Source organism: Muntiacus reevesi, chromosome 9, assembly GCF_963930625.1.
Source record: "Muntiacus reevesi chromosome 9, mMunRee1.1, whole genome shotgun sequence".
Lineage (NCBI taxonomy): Eukaryota > Metazoa > Chordata > Mammalia > Artiodactyla > Cervidae > Muntiacus > Muntiacus reevesi.
Genome location: NC_089257.1, coordinates 14,890,549 through 14,915,911, shown reverse-complemented (window position 1 = coordinate 14,915,911; position 25,363 = coordinate 14,890,549). Strand labels below are relative to the sequence as shown.

The 25,363-nt window shown below is 40.8% G+C and overlaps 1 protein-coding gene across 1 annotated transcript in view; it reads right to left on the bottom strand.

Moving 5' to 3' along the window:
* Nucleotides 1–21,935, bottom strand: part of FNBP4 (formin binding protein 4) — a 30,325-nt gene extending 8,390 nt beyond the window's left edge. The window contains exons 1-15 of the mRNA XM_065944260.1: nucleotides 21,634–21,935; nucleotides 20,544–20,651; nucleotides 17,455–17,591; nucleotides 16,794–16,977; nucleotides 16,053–16,200; nucleotides 15,829–15,949; nucleotides 14,497–14,832; nucleotides 13,698–13,908; nucleotides 10,280–10,404; nucleotides 9,179–9,283; nucleotides 7,895–8,028; nucleotides 6,700–6,887; nucleotides 1,698–2,011; nucleotides 1,430–1,574; nucleotides 702–1,027 (exon numbers count right to left, since the gene is read on the bottom strand). Coding sequence (XP_065800332.1) covers nucleotides 702–1,027; nucleotides 1,430–1,574; nucleotides 1,698–2,011; nucleotides 6,700–6,887; nucleotides 7,895–8,028; nucleotides 9,179–9,283; nucleotides 10,280–10,404; nucleotides 13,698–13,908; nucleotides 14,497–14,832; nucleotides 15,829–15,949; nucleotides 16,053–16,200; nucleotides 16,794–16,977; nucleotides 17,455–17,591; nucleotides 20,544–20,651; nucleotides 21,634–21,862 — 2,811 coding nt within the window. The 5' untranslated portion in view covers nucleotides 21,863–21,935. The remainder of the gene's footprint in view (nucleotides 1–701; nucleotides 1,028–1,429; nucleotides 1,575–1,697; nucleotides 2,012–6,699; nucleotides 6,888–7,894; nucleotides 8,029–9,178; nucleotides 9,284–10,279; nucleotides 10,405–13,697; nucleotides 13,909–14,496; nucleotides 14,833–15,828; nucleotides 15,950–16,052; nucleotides 16,201–16,793; nucleotides 16,978–17,454; nucleotides 17,592–20,543; nucleotides 20,652–21,633) is intronic.
* Nucleotides 21,936–25,363: the final 3,428 nt, after the last annotated feature.

The following is a 25,363-nucleotide window of genomic DNA, read 5'->3' as shown; positions in this document are numbered from 1 at the left end:
TGGTAACTTTCAGAAAATGGCAAGTAACTAGTGTTGGTGAGCCGCTGGAGACATTAGTGCCCCTCAACACTGCTGGTGGTAATGTAAAATGGCTCAGTCACTGCAGGAGAATGGTTCCTCCAAGAGTTACCAACAGAATTACCACGTGCTCCAGCAATTTCACTTCTACTAAATACACACACACACACCCCGCCCCCACCCAAAAGAAATGGAACAAGCACTCAAAGTGCATGTACTAAGACACATATTTACACAACAAAGAGGTATAAATCAACCCAAAGGTCCATCAAAGGATGGATGGATAAGCAAACTGTGGTACTCACACACAGCAGAACATTATTCAGCCATAAAAAGAACAAAGTACTGATAAAAGCTACAACTGGATGAACCCGGAAAACACTGTGCCAAGTGAAGGAAGCCAGACGCTGAAGCTCACGCACGCACCACTGCAGAGTGGGTAACCTGCTGGAGACGGAAAGCTGACCGGCAGGCCCCCTGAGGCCAGGGGAAGGGGTACTGAGGCGTGGCTGCCTGGTGGGTACAGGCGCTCTCTTCTGGAGTGATGAAAATGTTACGTAACTAGCGAGGGCGGTGGTTGCACCACAACGTGAACATACTAAATGCTACTGGATTTAAACTTTAAACATCACCTCAACAGAACAAAATCTTTAAATAAAAACTTAAAGAGCTATGTACTCTACCTTATCTTTCTTTCCTTTCTTGGTCTTCTCCGATGGTGGCATTTTGGGAGCTGGTGGAGGTGGAGGAGGAGGAGGGGGAGGAGGCAGAGGGGGAGGTGGCTCGATAATGGCAGTGGTGGGCACAGCAGCTCGGGCCTGGACCGGCTGCAGCGTGGGAGTGGTCACTGCCAGCGGCACAGAACACTCAGCATAGCCCATCAGCGCAGAAGCCGACGCCAGGCCCAGGTAATTTGGCTGCAGGCTCACTCCTCTGGCCTGATGGCCCATCCCTGTTGCTGGATGGCTAGCTGCTATTGCTTGGTGTCCAACCCCTGCCGCCTGCTGACCTAACACAGGAAAAATAAAATGAAACTATAAAAAGGATATTGTGACAAAGTCAAAAACAAGCAAAGAAGGAAAAGGAAAGGGGGAGTTAGATTATCTACAAAATGATTCCAATGTACCTTCCCCCTTCAGAAAAACCAAAACAAAAACTAGTCACATTTTCTGGTGGCAAAACATGAATTTCTGAATGTTTTAGCATTAAGGTACTTAACATCAAAATCACTGTTATGTAAATGCACAGAAAATAATCTGGAAGGATGGATGTCAAACTGTTAACAGTGGTTTTCAGTAACTGAAAGAAATGGCATATAAACAGTCTTTGCAACGTGAAGTCTTTAATTTATGACATCTAGTTCTGGAAACAAAATACACCGATGAAAACACAGTTTAACCACAGTGCTGACCTGTAGCTACAGGTGACTGGCTGTAGAGGACCGGAGAACTACCAATGGTGGCTGACCGCTGAACTACTACGGTACTCATCTCTGTAGCTTTCCTCTTTATTGCTTTAGTGGAAGGAGAACTAGAGATGGTAGAATCGGCTGAACTCTGAAACGAAGAGATTCTAGTCAGTGGCTAAAGGCCCTGGTTAAGTAACTTCTTCTGAAAGAAAACGTATCAATCACGCCCCAGTGCCCCAAACTTTTCCGAATGCCAAGCGGCGGTCCTCACCTGGCTGGTGATGACTGTGGCCTGTGCCGCGGGTTTCAGTGGAGTGTCCTCCTCCGTGCCTGGAGCAGGCGGCTCCTCACTCCCCTCGTCTTCCATCTCCACCTCCTGGATCTCACCATCTTCCACGGGCGGAGGAGGGGGAGGAGGGGGGGGAGGAGGGGACTCGGGGGGCGGCGGCGGAGGGGGCGGCATCTCCAGAGGTAACGGAGGCTGCAGCACAGGCACATTTGACTGAAGGACAGTCCAGAATGGAGTGAGTGGCATGAGTGATGAAGAAGATACTTGGCCGGAAAAGGACTCTTTACAAAGAGAACCTATGAAAACAAACAGGAATCAGGGAAACAGCAAGACTAAATCTCCCATGAACTGACGCTGACACATGTCCCCCAGACATCTGTTCTATGCTGATGTCACTGAAATATTAAACTCACTTCAAAAATGACTTCCAAGGAAAGATAAATTCATAGACTCTACAGTTAGCTCTTGCCCAAGCTGTGTTACACTAGTCTTGTTTTCTGGGTCCAGATTTATGGCTGAGTAAATGAGGCACATCACATTAACTCAAGGAGAAAATCAAATCATCTGAACCGGAAGTTCTTTATTTCAAAGATACACAACTAGAGAAGGGAGTATTCTGGGTCTTCTTTATCTCAAAAGTGAAAAAGTGAGTGAATGATGTGCATTTGCAATATTAATTCCACATATTTTATTTTTAGTGAGCTAGGTAAGTGATTAAGGATTACCTAGAGAAGCACCCATTCAAAACACTCACACAAATTCTACCCATTTCAATTAATCTGGGTTTATACTAAGCTTAAAAAAATCCATCTGCAAGGTGATATTGTCAACCCTATCATTCCTTCACATCTTTGTGTGAACTACTCATTTGCTAAATCACAGCAACAAATCCGGGAGGGTAATTTTTTATTTCAGTGATGATAAAGGGGAAATTAGAGAGAATGAATTTTCAAGGTAAATGATGATTAATAATAAATATAACCCAGAAAAGAGTTGTCTGAAGATGTGGAGAATTTGAAATTGCTGCTGAATAAATGAGAGCTAAGGAGCTGCAAGGTTTGCTTTCCTCAAAAACTGCAAAAGTCATAGCTAATTACTGTCCCTTCTCTGCCGGGAAAGCTTTAAAGATTAGAGAAAATAGGAAGATATACTTACTTGTAGCCTTCCCCATCCCTCTTTATCGTCAATAGGGAAGTTTCACATTATTTGGGACTATTAGATATATATCCCAGGAATGCTGAAGGGGATTTTCTCCCTAAAAATCATAGAATTTAGGAGTAGAAGAGACATGAGAAATCATCTAGTTTAACCCTCTCTCTTTAAAGGTAATGAAACCCAGGAGGGAAATGACTTGCCCAAGAACACACCGCTCTGTGGCCAGGTCTGCCCCCTAATCTAGTGTTACTTTTTCTGCTAACGCTGTATGGCTTACGTGCGGGATCTCAGTTTCTCCACCAGGAACTGAACCCAGGCCGCAGCCGTTAAAGAGCCCAGTACCCTGAACACTGGGCCACCAGGGAACTCCCTACTGCTCTCGTGGAGCAGAGGCCCAGAGGCCGTCACCTGTCAAATGTCACGGTCAAAGCAGCAGATTAAATAAGGACTCTATCGTAAAAGGCTCCAGAATAAAGATAAGGCCTTTTACCTTACTCTGCACAAAATACACCACACTGGCACTCAACAACGTAAAACTAAACCCACTGTGAACCACCAGGCTTTTAGACCAGCTTCAGTTTTTATGGAACAGATACATTATGTAAAAGACTTCAAGAACATGATTCACATGAATTCACATAATCATTAAGAAATTGCTTACTACCAAGGAAAAGGGAACTGAAAAAATTCACCAGAAAACAAGACTGCAGTTTTCTAGCTACAAGACTTCAAAGGTCTCGTTAACCTTTACATTGTGCTGTATCTAACACAAATGTTTACACTAACTTTTAGACAGTCTCAGTATGGGCAAGCAGTCTACTACATTAGAGTACATCAAGATTACATAAGAACTAAGGTAATAAACACGGAATTATAGCTTATTAAACTTCCTTTTACTAAACCAACCACAAGATGTGGTAGGTAAATAAATGTGTCAGATTTACATATGAGTAGGTTTCTCATCTAGAAGCATAATGCAGCACTGATACTTCTATGATGGTGAAAGTGCTATGTAGAGGAAATCAAGGAAACACAGCACGTTTAAGATGAACAACGTGGCTTACAACCTTCAGCAAAGTTTTAATCAGCAATAACTGAACTCTGCGTAAATATGAGACACACTAGACTGGATAAATTTAGATCACACAAGGAGCACTTTTACAGTTAATGCTTGAATCCTAAACTAAGTTTACTCAAAACATAAAAACTGTGTTTTAACATTGATAATTATCTTCTTTAGCTTAAATATAAAAACTTCCAAGAAATGCTAGTTTGAATATCCATGAATGTCATATTACATAATGCCTCTCTTCATTTTTAAATTTAACCCAGTAGGCGTACTTGCCATTTACGAGAACATTAAGTCTGAAGTCCAAGGAGACATTAACATGGTATATACGTAGCTTTCAGGCTTCCCTGATGGCTCAGAATTCGCCTACAATGCAGGAGACCCAGGTTCGATCCCTGGGTCAGGAAGCACCCTGGAGAAGGGAATGGCAACCCACTCCAGTATTCTTGCCTGGAGAATCCCATGGACAGAGGAGCCTGGCGGGACACAATCCATGGGGTCCCAAAGAGTCGGACAAGACTGAGCAACTAATACTTCACTTCATTAAACTTTTAAAGTATTAAGCTAAAAGACAGAATCCTGTGGGGATACAAATTTTTAAATCCCCAAGAACATATGTTTTTCTATGCATCTTCATTTCTATATAAACAGAAGCAATCTTGCTTTCTTACAAAGGCAGGCTTCCTTTATTGTTTTCCTATATTTCCCTGAAAAGTATTACTGCTTAGTATTTTGAGGCAAGAGGGCAGTTTATCAGTTTAAATCAAGAAGCTATTATACAAATAATAGGTCCATGGAGACTTTTTGGTTAAGCAGCAGCAACCTGCTTTAACCTGACAAAAGCCCAACACTCAAATATGTTGGATACCCTGAAATTGGCTTATCTTGGATATATAATGTCAAGTTCAAACATGGAACAATGAAGGATTAAAAATGAGCAGAACTGTGAATCTTCCTTACTCCTCAGTGGAGTTTTTCTACATTAAAAGATGATTTTAAGCACTGTTGGGCTGACAGAAAGCGTACATTATCAACTTTGTTAACAGGCTTAAAATAATGATTGGCACTGCTCTCCAATTCCAAAGACCTCAGTACAAGACTTGGATTTTATTTAGATCACGTTTTTCATATGGTTTTAGTAGTTCCTAATCAAGAGACTGAGAATATATTCAACAGAATAATATAAGCTGTTTAACCAGTGGCATTTTCCTTGACCAGATAGTAGCCAACTGTGTGTGTCATCAACAAAGGGAGAAAAAAGTATTTAACTCTAATGTGTTCACACAACACTTAGCACTGGCAATTCTAGAATATTCAGCTTTGGAATACATACAAAAGGACATTAAACAGTGGTCAAGAAAAGAATCACCAAACCAGAAACACCATCAAATCTCTTCAGTTCACTAACTACTAAAAAGTAAAAAAAGAAAACCAAGTTACTAGACATATCTATCATTGCTACCCAAAGAATGAAGAAGTAATCTAAAGAAAATCTCGTCATGAAAAGGTACACCTTGTAACAAGACATTTTTTCCCCCTGAAATATGAAGTAGAATACCACTTTTTTTCCAATGTTCTAAAATTATCACTGCTGTCATTCATGTCTTTTTACCTTGAGTGACTTGACAGGGATTCTCAGGATTCTTAGCTTACTTAAGTTAAGAAAACCACTGGTACATGCCCAGTTTCATCTGGCATACAATCAGAACTCTTCTACTGGGACTGGGGAGCCAGCAGACTATAAAAACATCATTTTTGATAGGCAGAGGACATGAGAATACAGCTTTTTACTCCCCATCTTACAAAAAATTTTTATCCTCAAAAGTTTAAGACTTAATCAGTTATATACATATTTTTCATATTCTTTTCCATCATAGGTTATTACAAAATAGCAAATACAGTTCCCCAAAGTTTATGACTTTAGAAACCATTCCATACACTCTTACCTTAATATGATAGCATTTAAACAAATATCTAAGTTTTTCAGATCAAAAGGTTGTTTGTTCACCACAGTCTTGACTATACTTCATTTACTACTTAATTTTTGTCATTCCAAGAAAGATGGACTTACAGGGAAAAAAAAGTGTCTTTTCCCATAATGTGTAAATCAAGTGATGGCTCCTCAGATTCTCAGAGTAACCGAGAAACTATTAGTCTTTCTTTTTAAAATTTGTATAACCAAACTGACGTTCCTTAAGAGTACTTTAACTGGACTGAGCCACCTTGATTATTTTATCCTAGAATAGATGACTTGCAACGATCAATTATTTTGCTTCTCTGAAACAAGCATGGTCCTAGTTTCACAGTGTTTATTCACATCACTTTGGTTTGTAACAAACATACTTCCTAGGAGACTAGTGGAGTAGAAATATGAGGTTGCAAAACCAACAGACTAAATATTTTATAAAAAGGCAGAACATATCTCTTATTACTCCACATAAACACTGACAATTTAAATATCCAATTCCTTACCACTAATTAGAATTCCTGTTATTGGAAATCCACAGCTGTCTGTGGCATGACAGAATAGTTATAGAATTTTAAAGTCACAATACACTGGCTCATAATTTTATTTTTTAGCAGAGTATGGTATCAATAATATGCTTATTTCCGACTAACACTACCTTTAGTATCTCAGTATAAACCCTGTGCTAATTTAGTTAGAAATTCACGACTATATTTTCTTCTTTTATATGTTAAGTCTTTCTTTTCCCCTCTACAATCATCTCTCTCCAGTTAATACCAGGTACATTGTCCCACCTGTGGAATTCTCAGAAGATTCTGCAGAATTTGAATCAGTGCCAGTTTTGTCTTTCAAGCTCTGCTTAGGAAGAGTCTCGTCTCTACTTTCTTGGGCGTGGCTTTCTTCCTCTTCCTCCTCACCATCTGGGAACTCCCACTGAGACTCGCCCGACTGTTCGTTTACATAGAAATATCGTCTATGATCCCTAAATTACAAGAAAGAAAACACATGTTTTAAGACCCGTTTTCCTACAAAGACACTTCCATTTGGTCCTGTCCCAGGACAGCAGTCTGCTCTCACAGGGACGAACCGCTTCTTAATGGACTGCTATTCACAAAGGCAACAAAGAGCTTTGACAACTGAGGATGGAGAACCAGGGATAACTCAAAGCTATTTGCACTGCCAGCAGCTCTGTGAATACAGCCCTGAACCCTCTTACTCCAACAGATGACTGAGAAAAACACCTCTCACATGTTGGGTTTTTTTTTGTTTTTGTTTTGTTTTTTTGCCAATGCTTAACAGGATTTTCAAGTTTCATTAGTGAAGGGACTCAATCTCCTAGAACACTAAGTTCCCTTCCAAAGAAGAGAACAACGAAGTTTGCGAAAGGTGACTCTTCCCCTCTTGAACCGTGGAATTCACATTTCATACTCTTGATATCAAACACAGTGAAAGCTAAAGAGAGGGAGAGGATCTGGGAGCTGAAAAATAAAAGAGCAAAGATTTCAAATAACGAAAAAAAAAAAATCAAGAAAAGCCAAATATAAAAAGAAATGTTTTCATCTGACCTGCTGGCAGAAGATAGTAATCTTGTTCTTCATTCACATCTTCAGCCACGAAGCTTTCCTTAACTTCACCGAGGTTAATCAGGAGTAGTTGCTTCCAGAGGTCCTGTAAAGCGCACAGAGCTCTCGCATGCGCTTAACCCCCAAGCCCGCCCTACTCCGTGCAACAACGCTCTGGAGTAAAAACCAGCGTGGTCCATCTTGGGAAAAAATCCGTTACACGGCACACTGTGCACACTGCGTTTGTCTCTCCGCCGTGTGGCTGGCCCACGCTCTGGGCGTGCTCGCGGGGCTCTGCCTGCCCAGCACCGCTAAGGCCGCTGCTCGCAAGTCTCCAGACAGGCTGTCAGGTCGTCAGGTGGTGGTGATCACAAATCAAGTCTGAGATGTCAAAGGTGAAAGGTGAAAAGGGGAGAAGAGTGCGTACCTGTCCCAGTGGCAGGACCAGCCTTTAGGAGTGGCGTTTATTTCATATTGTTTTAGCTGTTCTGCGGCATCCTGAAGTTTTCGTTTAAGGTAGTTTCCATTAAGAGCCCCTTCCCGCCAGTCCGCAATCCGAGTCTAAAATCAAAGAGCAGGTAGGTTAGAGACATTCTTATGTCAAAAGGAAGAGGAAAGGAACTTAAGTCTTCTGGTTCATGACTATATACTCTGGCAGGAGAACAGAACAAAGAGGAGGAGAAATCCCATCCTAATTTCATAAAAAGTCTTGTTTGCTCTGTAGAGTTCTGAAAAATGAGACTGGAACCCAATACAGCCAAAGCTCCAACATCTGTGAAAATGAGTAGCAGTAGTTTTGTTTTTCCCTGTGAACTATATTAAAATAGTTCCCCAGTAACTTTATGTTTTGGGTAGATACTTTATTCAATTAAGTAATGTAATAAATAAATAAATTGGGCTTCCCAGGTGGTGTTGGTGGTTAAAAGAAAAAAAAAGTTCTGCAGGGGAACGCAGGAGATTTAAAAAACGTGGGTTTGATCCCTGGGTCGGGAAGCTCCCCTGGAGAGGGAAATGGCAACCCACTGCAGTCTTCTTGTCCGGAAAAATCCATGGACAAAGGAGACTGGTGGCGGGCTACAGTCCATGGGGCCACAGAGAGTCAGACACAACCGAGCACGCACGTTATGATTAATCAGAATTAAAGGTTTAGTTTTTAGGGAAATCAGCCAACTTCCTATAGGAATTCCTTACCTAATCCTAACCTGCCACTTACTGTAAAGTACAGAGGTTACACACAGGGTTCGGAACTTCTGTTTAGGTAAGTCTACGGGAACTCCCTGGCAATTCAGCAGTTATGACTCCTCTTCTTCACTGCCGAGGGCCTGGGTTTGACCCCTGGACGGGGAACTAAGATCCCACAGGCCTCAGGGAGAGGCCAAATAAAAAAAAAAGTCTATAATGCTTTAATACTTAAAAAGTACACTCAATATTATGGGGGTCTCATCATTATGAATAGAATTTTAGTTTCTTACAAAAAAAAATTAGAATACACGCCTATTGAAGGGAGTTAAGTATCATCCTTACACACAAACTCTCAGTTATTTATTTCCATGATTATGTTTTGCTTTGGCTAAGACAGTTTTTGGCTATTCAAATATTTATCAAGATTAATAACTTAAATTTAGGCTTGAAACATAAATAAGACAGATTCCTCACACAAAAAGCATTTCATCCAAACACTGACTGTTTATATTAAGAATGGCTCAGTTACCTCAGTTTGTAAAAGCAGCACGTGAAAGTTGGAGATGGACTGCCTATTAATGCCTAAAAACTCAAATTTACTTGTCAGGGTGTTGGCCAGTTCTCCAATCTGAAACTGTAATGCAGGAAAGAAAGTAAAAATTAAGCGTCAGAATATTTTAAGTAAAGTCTTTCATTGTTCATTACATATACTACAAAAATGGATCTGCCTATTACGCCTTTCTCACATACTACAACCAGTTACGTAGAAGATAAAATCCTAACTTATAGTAAAATAATTCACATAAAATTTATGTGAAGAGAGAAAGAATAAATAATAATGCAAGGTCTAGAGAAGCTGGATGCACTATCTACTTTGAAACAATACGGAATTTGAAGAGATCCTAAATGACATGACTCCTCCATATTGTCCAAACCATCACTCATCCATTACTGCTTATACTAGCCATACACTGAACAAAACGAATTCTCCCAATTCTACCTGCACAGTTGTACACTAGCTGGTGACTAGATAAACTTTTTAAAGTTAAAACAATAGGCAAAGTGGTTTTTCCAAAAGACCACACTTAAAGAGCCACATACTAACTTGGTCCAATTCTTCTCATCACATTAGGAACAGAAAAGAAAATGGAACCAAACACGCCTTTCGTGTAAGGGCAAGTATTGGGTTGGTCACAAAGTTCGTTCTGGTTTTTCCGTAAGCTATTATAGAAAAATCTGAATGAACTTTTTGGCCAACCCAATAGTTCACGCAGGTTAAATTTTTATTTAAATTCGTGCCTTTAGTTTCTTTTAATGCTTCCAAACTATACAGGCCTATATTTGATAAGCTACTGCTTTCCAATGGAGACTTACTTATAAAGTAGTTAAGCATTTAGAATTTATTTTTAGATTTCCCTACATCAAGTCAGTCTCCTTATTTCAGCCTTAAATATAACCTTTTCACTCAACCAAATACATGATTTCTATTTAAAGACAGCAAAGATTACTTTTTTACTACTTCCCAGAAGAAAAGTTTACTACTTTCTAGAAAAAAAAGTAGTCAGCCTATGTAAAACGGTCGGCCAATTAAAAATATTATTTGTCACGTTGCATTAAGTAATGCACCTACTTTCAAGTCCTGTTCCTCTTCTACTTTAGGCACTGTCTGTACTTTTAACTTTTCTGGAGATTCTTCTGCTTCCATCTCTTTGTCTGAGTTTTCATCTGTTTTTTCTGAATTTTCAGCACCAACTGCTACAAGAGAAAATATGTGAAATTAAATCAAAATGACGGGGAGGGGGGGATCGGGATGGGGAACACATGTAAATCCATGGCTGACTCATGTCAACGTATGACAAAAACCACTACAATAAAGTAATTAGCCTCCAACTAATAAAAATAAATGGGAAAAAAAAATAAAAAAATAAATCAAAAGGACCATAAACCAAAAGGTCTTACTCTACAGTGCAGGGGATTATATTCCATATCCTGTGATAAACCATAATGGAAAATATTAAGGGAAAAAAAAATAATGTCTACATATATATAACTGAGTCACTTTCCTGAATAGGAGAGGCTGACACAAAACTGTACATCAACTATGTTTCAAAAAAATGTAGAAAAAAAAAAAAAACTCCACCAGACCAGTACTAAGAGTCCCAAATATACTTTGTTACCCCTAAAGCAGAGATATCTGAAGGTTATTAGTGATCTCCTTTGCCTATGTTTTCCTCACATGTTAAGGAAGCCCTAATGACTTACCAACCTACTGTCTTTATAAAGCCAAAAAAAAAAATTATTCCTTTATAGCAGGGGTCCCCTATCTTGAGGGTCTAATGCCTGATGATCTGAGGTGGAGCTGATGCTAATAGTAATAAAGTACACAATAAATATAACTTGCTTGAATCATCCCGAAACCATTCCTCGCCCTCCCCGCCCCCAACTGGGTACAAGAAAAAATTGTCTTCCACAAAACAGTCCCTGGTGCCAAAAAAGTTGGGGACCACTGCTTTATAATCACATTTCTTAAAATATATCTACATATAGGATTTATGTGTTTTATCACATTACCCAGAAGTTTATTAATCTTTTCTGAACTTTTTATTTTTCGGTCACACCGAGTGGCTTGCGGGATGTTAACTTCCTGACCAAGGATCAAAGCTGTGGTCTCCTGCAGCGCAAGTGCAGAGTCCTAACCACTGCACCACCAGGGAAACTCCTAATCTTCAAAACCTCATGGCTTCAATTACTTATGAAAGCTAGATATCAAACCTGGAATATGTGAGGATTCTTTATCAAGGGGGTTTTGATAAATAGGCTTTCAAAATCAGAGCAGCATATTAAGCTACCAAATAACTCCCTTCTTGGTTAACACCTGTAGGCAACCTTTATTGGACCTACTTATTCCTTTGGTTGGCGCAGTCTGTTGGCACTGGGAATCTCCAAAAGAGAACAGGTTTACCACATATTTAAATTGACTAAAAGTTCATAAAAGATATGAACTCTTTATGTTTGCTTAACACCTGCTTATCAAACTAACCCATATACTCAGTATAAATCAATCTCTCATGAGGATCACAGATAAAAAGAAAAAGAAAGAACAAATTTGAGTACCCTTTCTTAACTTCGGTTAGTCTTTGATCTAAAGAAGAAATGTGACTTTAACACCACTCTCAACAGCTTTCATAAAAAGTATGAAATTCTGTATTAAGTACTAAACCTTATCATACAATGGCCTTGTTCTTTTTATTTTATCATTAACATTCCTTCTGCATTTTCAAATTGCCAAAAACTAAATTTTTCTACTCTCCCATTGACTAGTTTCTAGTTTATTTATATATCAGATATCTTACATTTGATGACAGGTTTAAGAATTTAACAATTTCAAAGAATTGCTAGAGCTCTAAGATATGATTATTTTGGAGGGCAATTAGGCAGGATTTATCAAATTAAAATGCACATACCCCTTAGCCTAGCACTGCATAAAGACAGATGTCCTAAGATGTCTGCTTCACTACTGAGTGTTACAGATGTGTTCATTTAACTCTTCCCTAAGATGTCTGCTAAGCTTGATTTTAATTGTGAAGTATCGTCACTAACGAGTATAACATAAAGAACAGGAGCACTCCAGTAACCACAACCCAGCTTAACAGAAGACCGTCAGGAACACCTTGAAGCTCACTGTGCCGCTCTCCCATCATGCTCACACCAGACACACCCTGATGATGTTAATAAGCGCCTGTACTTTCATCAGGGGTAGATCCTGAAGCACAATAGTTTTGCTTCTTTTCCAATTTACACACATGGGAATTCTAACATATGTATTGTTTCTGATAATAATTCATGTTGATGCATGTAACAATGGACCATTCACTTTTGACTGCTATTCTGTATTCAATTTCAAAAATACATCACAATTTATCCACTATTCCTTAGATGGACATTTGAATGGCTTATACTTTTTAGGGATAATATAAATGCAGTATTACTTTTAACAGTGAAACGAGGATACAAATGGCGATCAATGCGGGAAGAGTTAAATGAACACATCTATAACACTCAGTAGTGAAAAACAATTTTCATGTTGTTTAACAATATGGTTAATCTCACCTATGTTAAAATTTACATATGCCCACTGTACACACACAATCACAAACACACATAAAAAATAAAAAGAGAAAGTCTAGAATATATGGAGACAAAAAATACAGAAAATGGACCTCAGAGTAGGGAATGAGAATAGTGAAAAGACGAAGGAGGGAAACGGGGCCTTTAGAATTCTACTTTATATTCTTCTGCATGGTTCACTGGAAAGAAAAATTCAAACAAGGATGTTTGCATTTATTTATTACCTATATATTTTTGCTTCTTATTATTTTTAAATCATAACCTATAAGGTATCTTCTGCTTGATACGCTCAACTAGGATTTTGGTGATTAAAACTAGTCAGTTCTGGTAACAGATTGGAAGAATGCAGCAGGTTCCCTCCTCTCTTTCCCTGAAGATAACTTGGGTCCTCAGGATAGTACCAAACTACCTTCACCTCCAACCAAAGACTGGCCAGCCTGGGGACACCCCCAGTGGTTCGGGGGCAGGTTCCATCCCTGGTCAGGGAACGGGGATCTCACATGCCCCGGGGGCGACCAAGCCCTCAGGCTGCAACTAGACAGCCCATGCGCCACAATGAAAGACCCCTCATGATGTGACAGAGACCGGAAGCAGTCAAAAAACAAAATTAAAAGAAAGATAACTGTATCAAGTGATTAAAACAAAAGGGAAGGAGGGACCCAATCTTGTCTTTTTTGTTTTTGAGGGAGAAGTTATTTCCAGTCAACGGCGATTGCACAACCCAATGGATTCCAGCCTCTTGAATTCTTACTGCTCCATTAGAGGTGGAGCAGGAAAAGGCATAAGTTTCCTTCCCCATATTTCCCTAAAAGGGTAGAAGTGCTATACCCTTCTATTTGCTCCAGAAGGAACAAAAAAAGGTAAGGAGGATTACTCCTCTAAATCTTTCAACTCTCAAGTTTAATTAAAGCACCAATTACCAGTTTCTCCATTTTCTGGAGTCTCTCGTCCAGTTTTGCTAGAACTCCGGCTGGTAGACTCTGGACTGGTTGCACGAACAAACATCTTCCATTTTCCTCTTTTAGACATAAGTCTACGCATTCCATCTTGAGATGCTGGCTGGCTTATATCAGAACATGGACTAGACCCTGACACACTACCATCTCCTTCCTCCAAGGCTCGCAATTCTGCCTACAACGAACATGAAAACAGAGTGTCATTAACTGTTTACCAACATTTATTTGTGAGTAGCAAGAATGACAGCCGTGAGTTTTTGGAATTCAAGTACTTTGTGGACAAGAAGTATCTCTTAATACATCTCTCCATCAGGACTGAGCATTAAGCTCCACATTCTTTCACTCCTCTTGCCCATGGCATTTTCCAGGGAAGAATACTGGAGTGGGTTGCCATGTCCTACTTCAGGCGATTCTCCCAACCCAGGGATCAAACCTGAGTCTCCTGCACTGGCAGGCAGACTCTTTACCGCTGGGCCACCTGGGAAGCCCAGCCGCTCGCCACAGTTTCAAATTCTTCAAAAGGGGGACGCTTCGAAGTTGTATTACTGTTACACCACTTGTTGAGACTCTGCTTCACGCTCAGGGCATCAGTAGATCAACTCCAGAGTTCAGGTTTCTATTTCATAGGCTTAAACATCTCTACATGAGAGGTCAAGAGAAAGAGCCCCCGCCCCCGCCAATGGCATAAATGGAGCACAATGATCCCAGAGTACGACAGTTCTCAAGGAAGAAAATGTATTTAACAAAAACACCAAAGACTTACTTTTTTCCTTTCCAAAACCAGCTCCAGCTCAAGGGTATCTTGTTCCTCTTCCTCTTCACTTTCTCCCGACTGAACAACACTGCAGAGATCCTCCTGAGTAGGGTCTTCCACACTGTCCAACGGGACTTCCTGTGGCTTTACTACCGCTGCTTCTTCTGTGGTACTTGCTTCTCTCTCTTCTGAAACTGGCTCTACTTCTTTACAAATTACTTTTCTTCTCCATCTCTCTTCTTCCTCTTTTATTCCCTCAGGCAGTAGAGGGGCAAGCAGTGATGCTGCCACCCCTTTCTTTTCCTCCTCATTATTTGAGAGAGCCTGAATGCCTTCATTTACTTCCTATAAAGAATAAAATCTCGCTTAACTTTCAAAGAAATTTCACCTGAATATACAGTTTGTTAACTGTTCACGCTAAAAATGACCATAATTTTCAGTCACTGAATATTCTTCAAAACCACTGACTCCCGTCAGATTAGTACATGTTTGTACTATTTTCCTTACATGTGTGTAATGGAAATAATGTTACTTTAGGAAGGCAGTATTATTGTTCTGGGTGGAACTCAAACATATCTTTTCTCCTCTGTATGTCAAAGGACTACTGAAAAACAGAAGCAGATTAAAATAAAATCCTAACTTTGTCAGTTCAACACGTAAGTGGATATATCTTCATCTTCCTCTTCTGTATGATGAGATAACTTCAAAAATATGCTGTGAAGGTGATTGAGAGATAAGTGAAATATTTCAAAAATGAAATGTGTGATTATATTTACTTCCTCCACTGGGATATTTACTCTACCTCCCTCTAGAGTTGTACAGATTATTTTATAAAAGCATTTCTTTTGGATACACCTCCCATCATTTAAAAATTCAAGATAAATTAAAATTCAACACACACACACACACACACACACACATTCTCTCTCTCTCTCACCATAATACAACCTACTTTTCTTAATGATGAGGCTATAAAAATGCTCGTTTCACTATCAGCCATTTTTAAGGTAGCCAATCTTTGTATTAAAGTTAAAAAAAAAAGTGGATTCCCCAAATCCCTGAAGCCCTCCCTGCCTGCTTAGCTGCTCCCATTTCCTTCACAATGACCCAAGGGACCTCTATAGCACCCTAAAGCTCCAGAAGAACCACTGAACTGGGGAACTGCTATAAATATCACACAATAAACAGAAAAAGATTAAGTAAAACATCAAGAAACAAAATGTATCCTGTTTCACATCTATGTTGCAAAATATTAACGGAAGGGTAATACACCTGTGACAAAGTAGCATTCAAGCTCTTCAGATTTGAAAATAAGCATCAGAGGTGAGCTACAACACTGACCTTTTTAACTTCTCGCTTGGCTATGACTGGTCCACTTTTACTACTGGAAACAGAAGTATTTTTCTCCTTAGCATACATGTCAGTATTTACCACAAAACTAGCTTCAGCACCTGTTACAGAACTAAAAGAAACATACTTAGCAAAAACAACAGAAGGCAAATATCAGCAAGAGATAAGGCTCTGATTTCCTTCTAGGTTAACTTCTTTTTCAAATCTGTTCTTACCTGGGCTGGTAATGTTGTAATCCTTGTACCTGAGTGGCAAGATACTGGGGTAATTCCCAAGTCACTTCATTTGTTTGTGTGTTCCAATAATAATAGCATCCTGTGTTCTCATCCCAGACCTCCTGCCAATCTCCCATCTCAATTCCAACTGGAAGAAAATGAAACAAATGTTAAGCAACAGGTACTTCTGCACAATTCTGACCTTGTATCTCAAGTCATAACCGTGTAACCAGGGTTTCTCAGCCTTAGCCCTGTTACCGGGCAGGACAGTTCTGTGCTGTGGGGGCAGTCCTGAGCAGCATTCAGCAGCATCCTGGCCCCAACCCATTGGATGCAGCGATGCTCCTCCCACCACCCTCCACTGTGACAAGCAAACCCTCTCCAGACACTGTTCAGTGTCCCCTGGGTGCGACTCCTCCCTCCTGAGCTGTCTTTGCAAACATGATTTAAAAAAGCAGTTTGATAGTTGAAAGATATATTGCAAACTCCAAAAGACTTTTAAAAATAATGGCTTTTATTATTTACAGAGTATAATCTGCCACTGGTTAAAAGGCAAACAATCATCTTCTGATAAAAACATAATCGAGCAGTTAGTTATTTTCCCAGTACTGTATTTAAAAAGCCAGAATTCTAAAGTCTGGGGCTAAGGTATATAGGCTTTCACCTTTGGGAGCCTCAATACCTAGAACAACTTTTAAGAACCTCACTTCAGGTTTCTTTAAAACAAAGACGCAAGCTTACCTCCTGCCAGTGAACACTGGGTATCATACTGCCACCCTGCCGTCTGGGTTGAGTCCGTCCCATTAGGCGTAGTGGAAGAAAGGGCAGGTGACGATTCCTTTGGCTCTGGCCGGGGTGGAGTTGGGGGTGGAGCAGAAGCTGCTCCGGGAGCCGCGGGCTGAGGAGCTGTTATTGCATCAATTTCCTTCAGGGTGAAAACAACAAGCATTAATGACGTGAAACCCAAAAAACCGGCAATAATGAAAACAAACCAACCAACCCTCCACCGTACAGGGCTTTTGACTCAAGAAGCTTGAATCTCGGCTTCTCAAGTCAAAATTCTCCTCTCCTCCATTTTTCTCCTTACAACTGGCACAAAAGGAGAAGTGAGACAGATGGGGAGGGACTAAGGAAGAAGAGTGGAGTGGGAGATGCAGACTGACAAGTGGGCTAGCCACCTGAAATTCAAATCCTAAAGTGGCTTCAATAACTAAAAACCCAAACACAAAAGACCCAGAGGGAAGTGATGGGGAGGGAGGTGGGAAGGGGGATCGGGATGGGGAACACATGTAAATCCATGGCTGATTCATGTCAATGTGTGGCAAAAACCACTACAATATTGTGACGTAATTAGCCTCCAACTAATAAAAATAAATGGAAAAAAAAAAAAAGCACTTCTAACCGCTAGGAAGTTGGCCAATGTACTATCAATGTCGGTTGGCTGGTTTCCATTTGCTTCCTTAGACTGTGCTGGTTTTTCTGAAATATCATTCTCTTCATCATCACTGTCAGCATATGCACCGAGCAAGCACAGACCTCCTGGGAACAAAAAGGTAGAACAACATTTATAACAACGCCAAAGTCCTAGGAAGTATCCAACAGAAAATAGGATTCTTTAGCTATTTAGTTTACTTATAGAACTAATCTGCAGCTAACCAAGAGAGGTACAAAATAATTATGCACTTAGAACTAATAAAATCAACCTGCATAGCAATTTGACATCTTTTTCTTCTTTCATCCTTTTCAAAATATGTGCTCAATTATTCAACTACGTACTTCCTCTGTCAAAATAACACATAATATATATCCTGATTTTAGAATCTGTTGATTTAGGTCTCTATCTCAAACAAGTAAATCAACTAGAGTTTAGTAAATGAAACAAGGAGATTTTTCAAAGTGGAAAACAGCTCTTTTCAATGATTTTCTCCCCTCAAACAAGTGATGAATTGAAACAGGACATAATATGCTATAACCAAAACAAAGAAAACAAAAATCATAGCTAAAACTGAAAATATGAAGTATGGCCTCTGTAATGTGGCAATGCAATTCCCTTCTTTAAAAAAAAAAAAAAAAACACCTGAAACTTTATTAGTTGATCGATATTTATTGCTCTAATGTTACAATTATGTGAGCACATATACTCATTATATATTTTATCACAATAGGCACATGAACTAAGTTCAACTTGACTTTTCAGTTAATAACAGGGCTAAATTTTCCAGTGTTTTGGAAACTGAAAAGATTTATCAGGAGATAAAATCTAATTTTCTTTGTTATAATTCCGTAAACAAATTCACAGATTCACCTAGGTGTGAATAAAAATTGCTTCATTTATATACAAAAGTTTACATTCAATACTTTAGTCACATAAACCATGCCTTCATTATTTTTTAGTATATAGCTAAGTTGTTACATTACCAATTTCCAAAGTATTATTTTAAACTGATTAGGTAGATTTTTAAGTGGATATTTATTAGACAGAATCTCCCCTTTCCGGTTTCTAAATATGTTGTATCTCATTTGGTGATTGGGGGGGCGGGGGGACGGCATAGGTACCTGTCAATTTTCCACACTTCCTGAACAACAGGTAAGGGCAAAAACTACGTAAGACATTTCTGTACAGAAAAAATCTGAACCTTATAATTCAGCACTGATGGGTTTCTGGGGGAAAGCGGAGGATGGGAAATTTATATTTTTACATAGAAACCCTTCTTAGTTTAGAGACAATAATAAACATTGGCTTTAATTATATATACTTTGGTAAAAGGTTCCAGCCAGGTGAGCTGAGGGGAATTTGGGTAACAAAATTCAGCCAGGGTAATTACCCAGGCTTAAAGTGGGTCTTATAAGCAATAGGTTCACCCAAGGCTCCATCTAGTCTTTTTCTCTTCAATTCAGAGTTTTTCATTCTATATACATAAAATCAATCTCTTCCAAGCTCTTGAAAACATAATGGTATCTCCCAGTTCTGAAATTTCTTTCACAACCTGTTGTACCTTTCCTGTGTGTGTGTTAGTCACTCAGTCGTGTCCGACTCTTTGCGACCCAATGGACGGCAGCCCACCAGGCTCCCGGGTCCACAGGATTCTCCAGGCAAGAATACTGGAGGGGATTGCCATTCCCTTCTCCAGGTTACCTTTTCTAATTCACACTTTCTTTTTAAGTGGTAAATGGGGCATGGGGAGGAACAAGCATCTATTACTTCAGGTACATAGTACAAAAAGTCCCTCAAATTCAGAAGACCAAAGTTATTACCAATTATAGAATATTTAGTATGAAAACACACTTTAATCTCTCAAGATATACAAACAGTAGAGAAAACAAACATTTTCAGCACTTGTAGGCTAGAAATTTATATGTTATTCAATTTAATCATCAAAACAACTTAGGGCTGAAAGATCTGTTTTACAGATGAATGATGTCATGAGGTCTTAGTATGAATGCTAGAGTGGTGATTTGAACCCAGGTTTGTCTAAAAAACCACTGTTGCAAATATTCTTTCATGCTTAAAAAATATTCAGTAAGAGCAATTATCAGCTGTGCAAACATTTGCTAGGTACCAATCAAAGCAGCCTGTTAAAGAAAAGGACAAAAAGACATTGTTAGCATTCCCTAAAGAGTGCCAAAATACTGGGGAAACCAGAAAACATAGCATTAGTAAGATGAAGAAGCCATGGTATATATATATATATATATATACACACAATGGAGTGTTACTCAGCTATAAAAAGGAACACATTTGAGTCAGTTCTCATGAGGTGGATGAACCTAGAACCTATCATACAGAGTGAAGTGAGTCAGAAAGAGAAAGATAAATACAGTATTCTAACACATATATATGGAATCTAGAAAAATGGTACTGAAGAATTTATTTACAGGGCAACAATGGAGAAACAGACATACAAAAGACTTATGGACATGGGGGCGGGGGAGAGGACGGAGAGAATAACATGGAAACTCACATTACCATATGTAAAATAGATAGCCAAGGGGAATTTGCCCACGGAAACGCACATTATCATATGTAAAATAGATAGCCAAGGGGAATTTGCCATGAGGCTCAGGAAACCCAAACAGGGGCTCTGTAGCAACCTAGAGGGGTGGAATTGGGAGGGAGATGGGAGGGAGGTTCAAAAGGGAGGGGATATATGTGAACCTATGGCTGATTCATGTTGAGGTTTTGACAGAAAACAGCAAAATTCTGTAAAGCAATTATCGTTCAATAAAAAATAAGTCAAGAAAACAGCATTAGTAGAAAAAGCAGTAGAAATTAATTTGGGTACAGAGAGACAAGAACAGCAAATTTTACACTGGTTAAAGTGTATACATACAACTACAAGCCCTCACAAAGATGTTAAATTTCCATTTAACGGGAGTATAAATTTGCAACATTGAAACATTCATCAAAACACCATATACAAACACAATTTGATCCTAAAGAAAGATATTGTAGAAAATGAATTAAAAAAAAAAACAACAACACAACTATACCTGTTGCTTTAACAGCAGTGGGCCTGGTGGTCATGACTGGTTTGGGAGGATTCTGAACAACTCTGGGAACCTCCACCACCACCTCCTGTTCATCTGGATCTAAAACAGCTAACAAAAGCAAAACAGTCAGATGACCGAACAGAGAAAAAACTAAACAGGTGACAAAAGAATCTCTGACTTGACTTCTCTAGTCTAGATTTCATCAATTTCAAACAACGTGGCTCTAACCCCTTACTGACCCAAATAACTGAGAGGCGAGAAACATAGCTAGAATCTTCACTTTGCCCAGTGGCGTTAACATTAAGAATGTGAACATCATATATAAAAATTATCTGATATAATCCAAAGTAAAACACATACACGCACACGTTAAATTCTCTCCAGGTTAACCATACGGCTTTTACTATAAGCATAACTAGAGCATTTCCCCCCCAAAGTGATCTTTATTATTATTACTCTTTTTTAGCACCTGAAATGGTCGGGGCTTTTCCGGCATCTGGCCCCTAAAGTAATTCTGTCTGGTTCATCTTAATCCAAGGACCATTCTGGGGATAAACACCAGTGATTGGGAACCCACGAGCTCCACCTCTTCAGGAATGCTGCGGAAACCTGCCAACTAGGAAGGACTTACACTTGAGTTGGCGTAACAGAAGCACAGTTACTCCTAAAGCGTCTCTCTCAATTTCAACAAAAACGAAACGAAAAGCACACGACGTGTAGCAAATGTCAGGTTCCACGGTCACCGAGGCTAGGACGCGGAAACGCACCGTCTCCATTTAACCCGTGAAGTTATTCAAAACCGAGAGCAGACGGTGAGGAAGGAGACTGGGCGGCCCGGGCCAAGCCCTGCACCCGAGATGGCGCCTCTGGGTCGCCTCCGGCCGAGCGCACACGGCTCCGCGGCCCCTTCCGCCCCTCCGGGCCCACAGCCGTCCTGCCCACAGGCCCCGCGTAGCAGGCCTCGGAGAACACCGTCCGTCCGTGCTTCTCGTTCCTCGCAGGCCCAGTCTGACAGACCTAGGCCGCAACCCCCGAGCTCGAGTTTCGGACTGGCACCACCTCGGCGCCAGGGCCCTCGCGCACGCTTTACCTTCTGAGGGCGAGTCCTCCGAGGCCGCCGCGGCGGCAGTCACCGCGGTTGTCGTCGTCGACACCGCTGCCGGGGCCGGCTGGCTGGGCGGCGCCGCCGCCGCCGTCGAGTCCGGTTCGGCGTCGGGTTCCGGCTCCGGGTCCCTGCTAGGCGTGCTGCTCCGAGGACCTGGCGGAGAGAGCTGCAGGATGGGCCTTCGGCCGGGTACCGCCCGGGACTTCTTCCCCATCGCGAGCCCGAGCGCGAGCCGCGAGCGTCGGACAGCCGAGAGGGGCGGGCGCTCGGCGCGGCGATGCGTAATCAATATTCATACGCTGCGACACCGCCTCCTGCAGGGATCCGCTTTTAACCGGCGGAGCGCGCGCTCGCGCAAGCGCACTGGACCTGGTGTGCTCTTATGGCCCCGCCCCCAGGGAGGGAGGGCGGACTTTACCCATGGGGCTAGGCGATTGGTGATTTTGACACATTGACGGAGCCGTGAGCCAATGGAAAAGGAAAAAGGGTTAGCGTCGAGCCAATAGTACGGAAGAGTGTGAGTTTAGACCCGCTTCCAAATTACGTCATGCTCCACCCAAGCGTTTTTTGCGGAGTCTTTTCTCTGCCGCCTTGTCCTCCATTTTGAGCATGTTCTTGGCCATGTTTGTTATCGTTTGTCATCTAGGATGCTGTGCTGTTTTCCTGGTCTTTCCCGTAGTTTCGCCTTGTTTATTGGGGTTTACTTTGGGTCTAACATTGAACACTGAGTAGAATAGTGGGTCTCTATGGTTTTGTAAAATTTTTCTTGGAGCACAAAGATGATGCCTCATATTGTTGCTTATCAGCTGAAAAAAAGTCACTTGACATACTGCATAGGAGGAAAGAGCCTAAATTTTTGCGATGGGTTCCAGGAACTTTCCCAATCTAGTCGCTTTATTAGGTTTAATCTTTCTTTAGCACTCTCTTCTGCCCTGCCCAGGCTACCTGGAATAACTACTGCATCACGAGGCAAAATTGTTTTCCTTCCTGAAGACCCATTGCAGAGGTTACATCTCTGAATCTTTTTATCTCAATGCTGAGTTCCTCACCAGCACTTAACCTACCACTGAGTTTAAGAAATCCAGGGTTCATCTATAAAAGAGGAATAAGATCTATAAATTAGAAATAATGGTATAGATATCTATCCTGTAAGGTTGTGAAAATCAAATGCAGTTCTACATATGAACTGCTTATATGGTACTGTTGTAGGAAGGGGGACGCCTTCCAGGGCCTGAAACTGGGCTCTTGTCTAACACTCGGAAATGAATTGTCCGAGGAGACACATGCTGACAAAGCAAGAGATTTTATTGGGAAAGGGCACCCGGGTGGAGAGCAGGAGGGTAAGGGAACCCAGGAGAACTGCTCTGCAGCATGGCTCGCAGTCTTGGGTTTTATGGTGATGGGATTCGTTTCCGGGTGGTCTTTGGCCAATCATTCTAATTCAGAGTCTTTCCTGGTGGAGCAGGCATCGCTCAGCCAAGGTGGATGCTAGCAAGAGGGATTCTGGGAAGTGGACGGACAGGTAGTGTCTCCTTTCGATCTTTCCCGAACTCTTCCGGCTGGTGGTGGCTTATTAGTTCCGTATTCCTTATCAGGATCTCCTGCCATAAAACAACTCATGCAAATGGTTACTATGGTGCCTGGCCAGGGTGGGCGGTTTCAGTCAGTGTGCTTCCCCTAACAACTCCCCCCTGAGAGACTTCACACTCAAGATGCTTCTTGGGAATTGGGGCGGAGGTCTCTTTTTTCTGTAACTTCTTCCTGCTGTGCCTGGGCGTAGGCCTGCCTAGCAGAGCAGAAGTCTCTCTCTACCTGATCTAAGTTGGGGTGTTTTATATCTGAAACCAGCTTTTACTCTTGTAATAACAGCGACTTAGTTTGAAACTGTCAGCGCCTCTCAGAGGTAAAATAGACAGGGGCCAAACAGGAGACGTAACAGGATGGTCATCACTGGTCCCCAGAAACAGGAGGCACCGCTGGGATGATTGGCTGGTGGTCAAGCGACAGAGCTGTGTTCTAAGAATCTTATGTTTAGTCTGAAGTTACCATCTTTTACCTGGGTGGGGGCTCTAGTTCTGTAGAAGAACTCAAAAGACATTGTTATGCATTTTTTTTTTTTTTTTTTTTTTTGAGTAGGAACCAGGACCTGTCTCAAGGCTGTACCACCATTTGATTGTTTCCCCTCTGTTTCTATATTTTTTTTCTTCTCTGATTGGCAATTGTTTGAATCTACCCGTTGGAACTCAGGGAAGGTCAAGGAGGCTGAATAAAGCCTATATTTTACAGTACAGCAGATCTGTACTCTAGAGTCGCCACCCCGCAGAGTCTTGTTCAGTTTTATTTAGGGAACAGGGCAACTATGACTGTGATAACTTTTTGTCAAAATGGGGCATAGGATCGCCTCAGCTTGGAGAAGAGACACTGAATTGGAAGTATTCCTGAGTTTTAAGTCTTAGATCTGAGTCTTGTATGATTAAAATCTCAATCTCTTGGTCTGCCATTTTGTTGTAACATACCCAGTTAGTAGTAGCTGGAGAAGGGATAACTGGAGTTTTAATAGACAAAGTAAATCTCTTTCTTTTAGAAGAATATGCCTGAAATCCAGTCCGGACCTGGCACTTTAGGGAGACTTGTAGCCAGGTGGCCAGTTGCCTAGTTTTATAAAAAGTAAGATAGAAGTTACTAGCTTCCAGCAGACACTTTTGAGAATGGTAGCATCTAAGCCTGACACGACTCAGAAAACTCAAGTGTCTAGCAATACAATGTCTAATCTGAAATTATACCCATAGTAACACCTGGTTATTTTCCAGGATGTCTGAACCATAGCTGAGTACTCTATTTTGACTTTTAATTGTAAAATTTTTCTTTAATAGCCAAAGCAGATGGCACCATTAATGATGTCAGTGTTTCTCTAGGTATGAGAAGATGCAAGAATTGGGACTCATAAAATCTCTTGAAAAGATCTAACTATCTGAAGGCCTGCTCTGCCAGTTTTTCCCAGAGCACGGAGCGCCTCATTCCTTATCTTCACCCTGAACTCCTTTCAGGGCCATTGAAAGTCAGCAGTTGCAGTGGCCATGATATAATCACTGTAGATGTAGATGGCAAGTGTCAATCTTCAATTGGCAAAGCCCCTTTTTGCTCACAAACTTGACGACGACTTTGAGGGGGGCATTTCATGACCATTTTATCTCATGGTGCTGAGAATGTCCATTCTCAGGTTTGGCAAAGATTTTGTCGACCGGCTTCTCAATGTGCTGTTACTGGATTAGGCCATAAAACAGTATCTAAAATTTTCTGGACCACCTGTCTTACTAGCCTCTTGGTCCAGGAAAACATTCCCTCTTGTTGCTTTTTCTCATATCTAGAGTTACACTGTCATATCATCGATTTCATAAGGAACTATATATTATTTTATCAGAGGCCTCAGTCACACATTTGGCAGTGTAAGAAACAGCAATTTTGTAAAACAGGTGAAATACAAAGAACATAGCCAGCAGTATTAGTAAAGTCACGAGTAAGACTTAAGAGCTTCCATTAGATGTAGCCCAGTATATCCCAGGTCGTCTGACTTAGTCTACTCTGTACGAATCTTTATCTTTCAGGGAAATTATACATTGGCACCACCATCTATAACGCACATAGCCCAGTTTTTTTAGTGTTACTAGACTGATTATCCTTAGTATGATTTAATTGTTTTTAACACAGAGGAGAC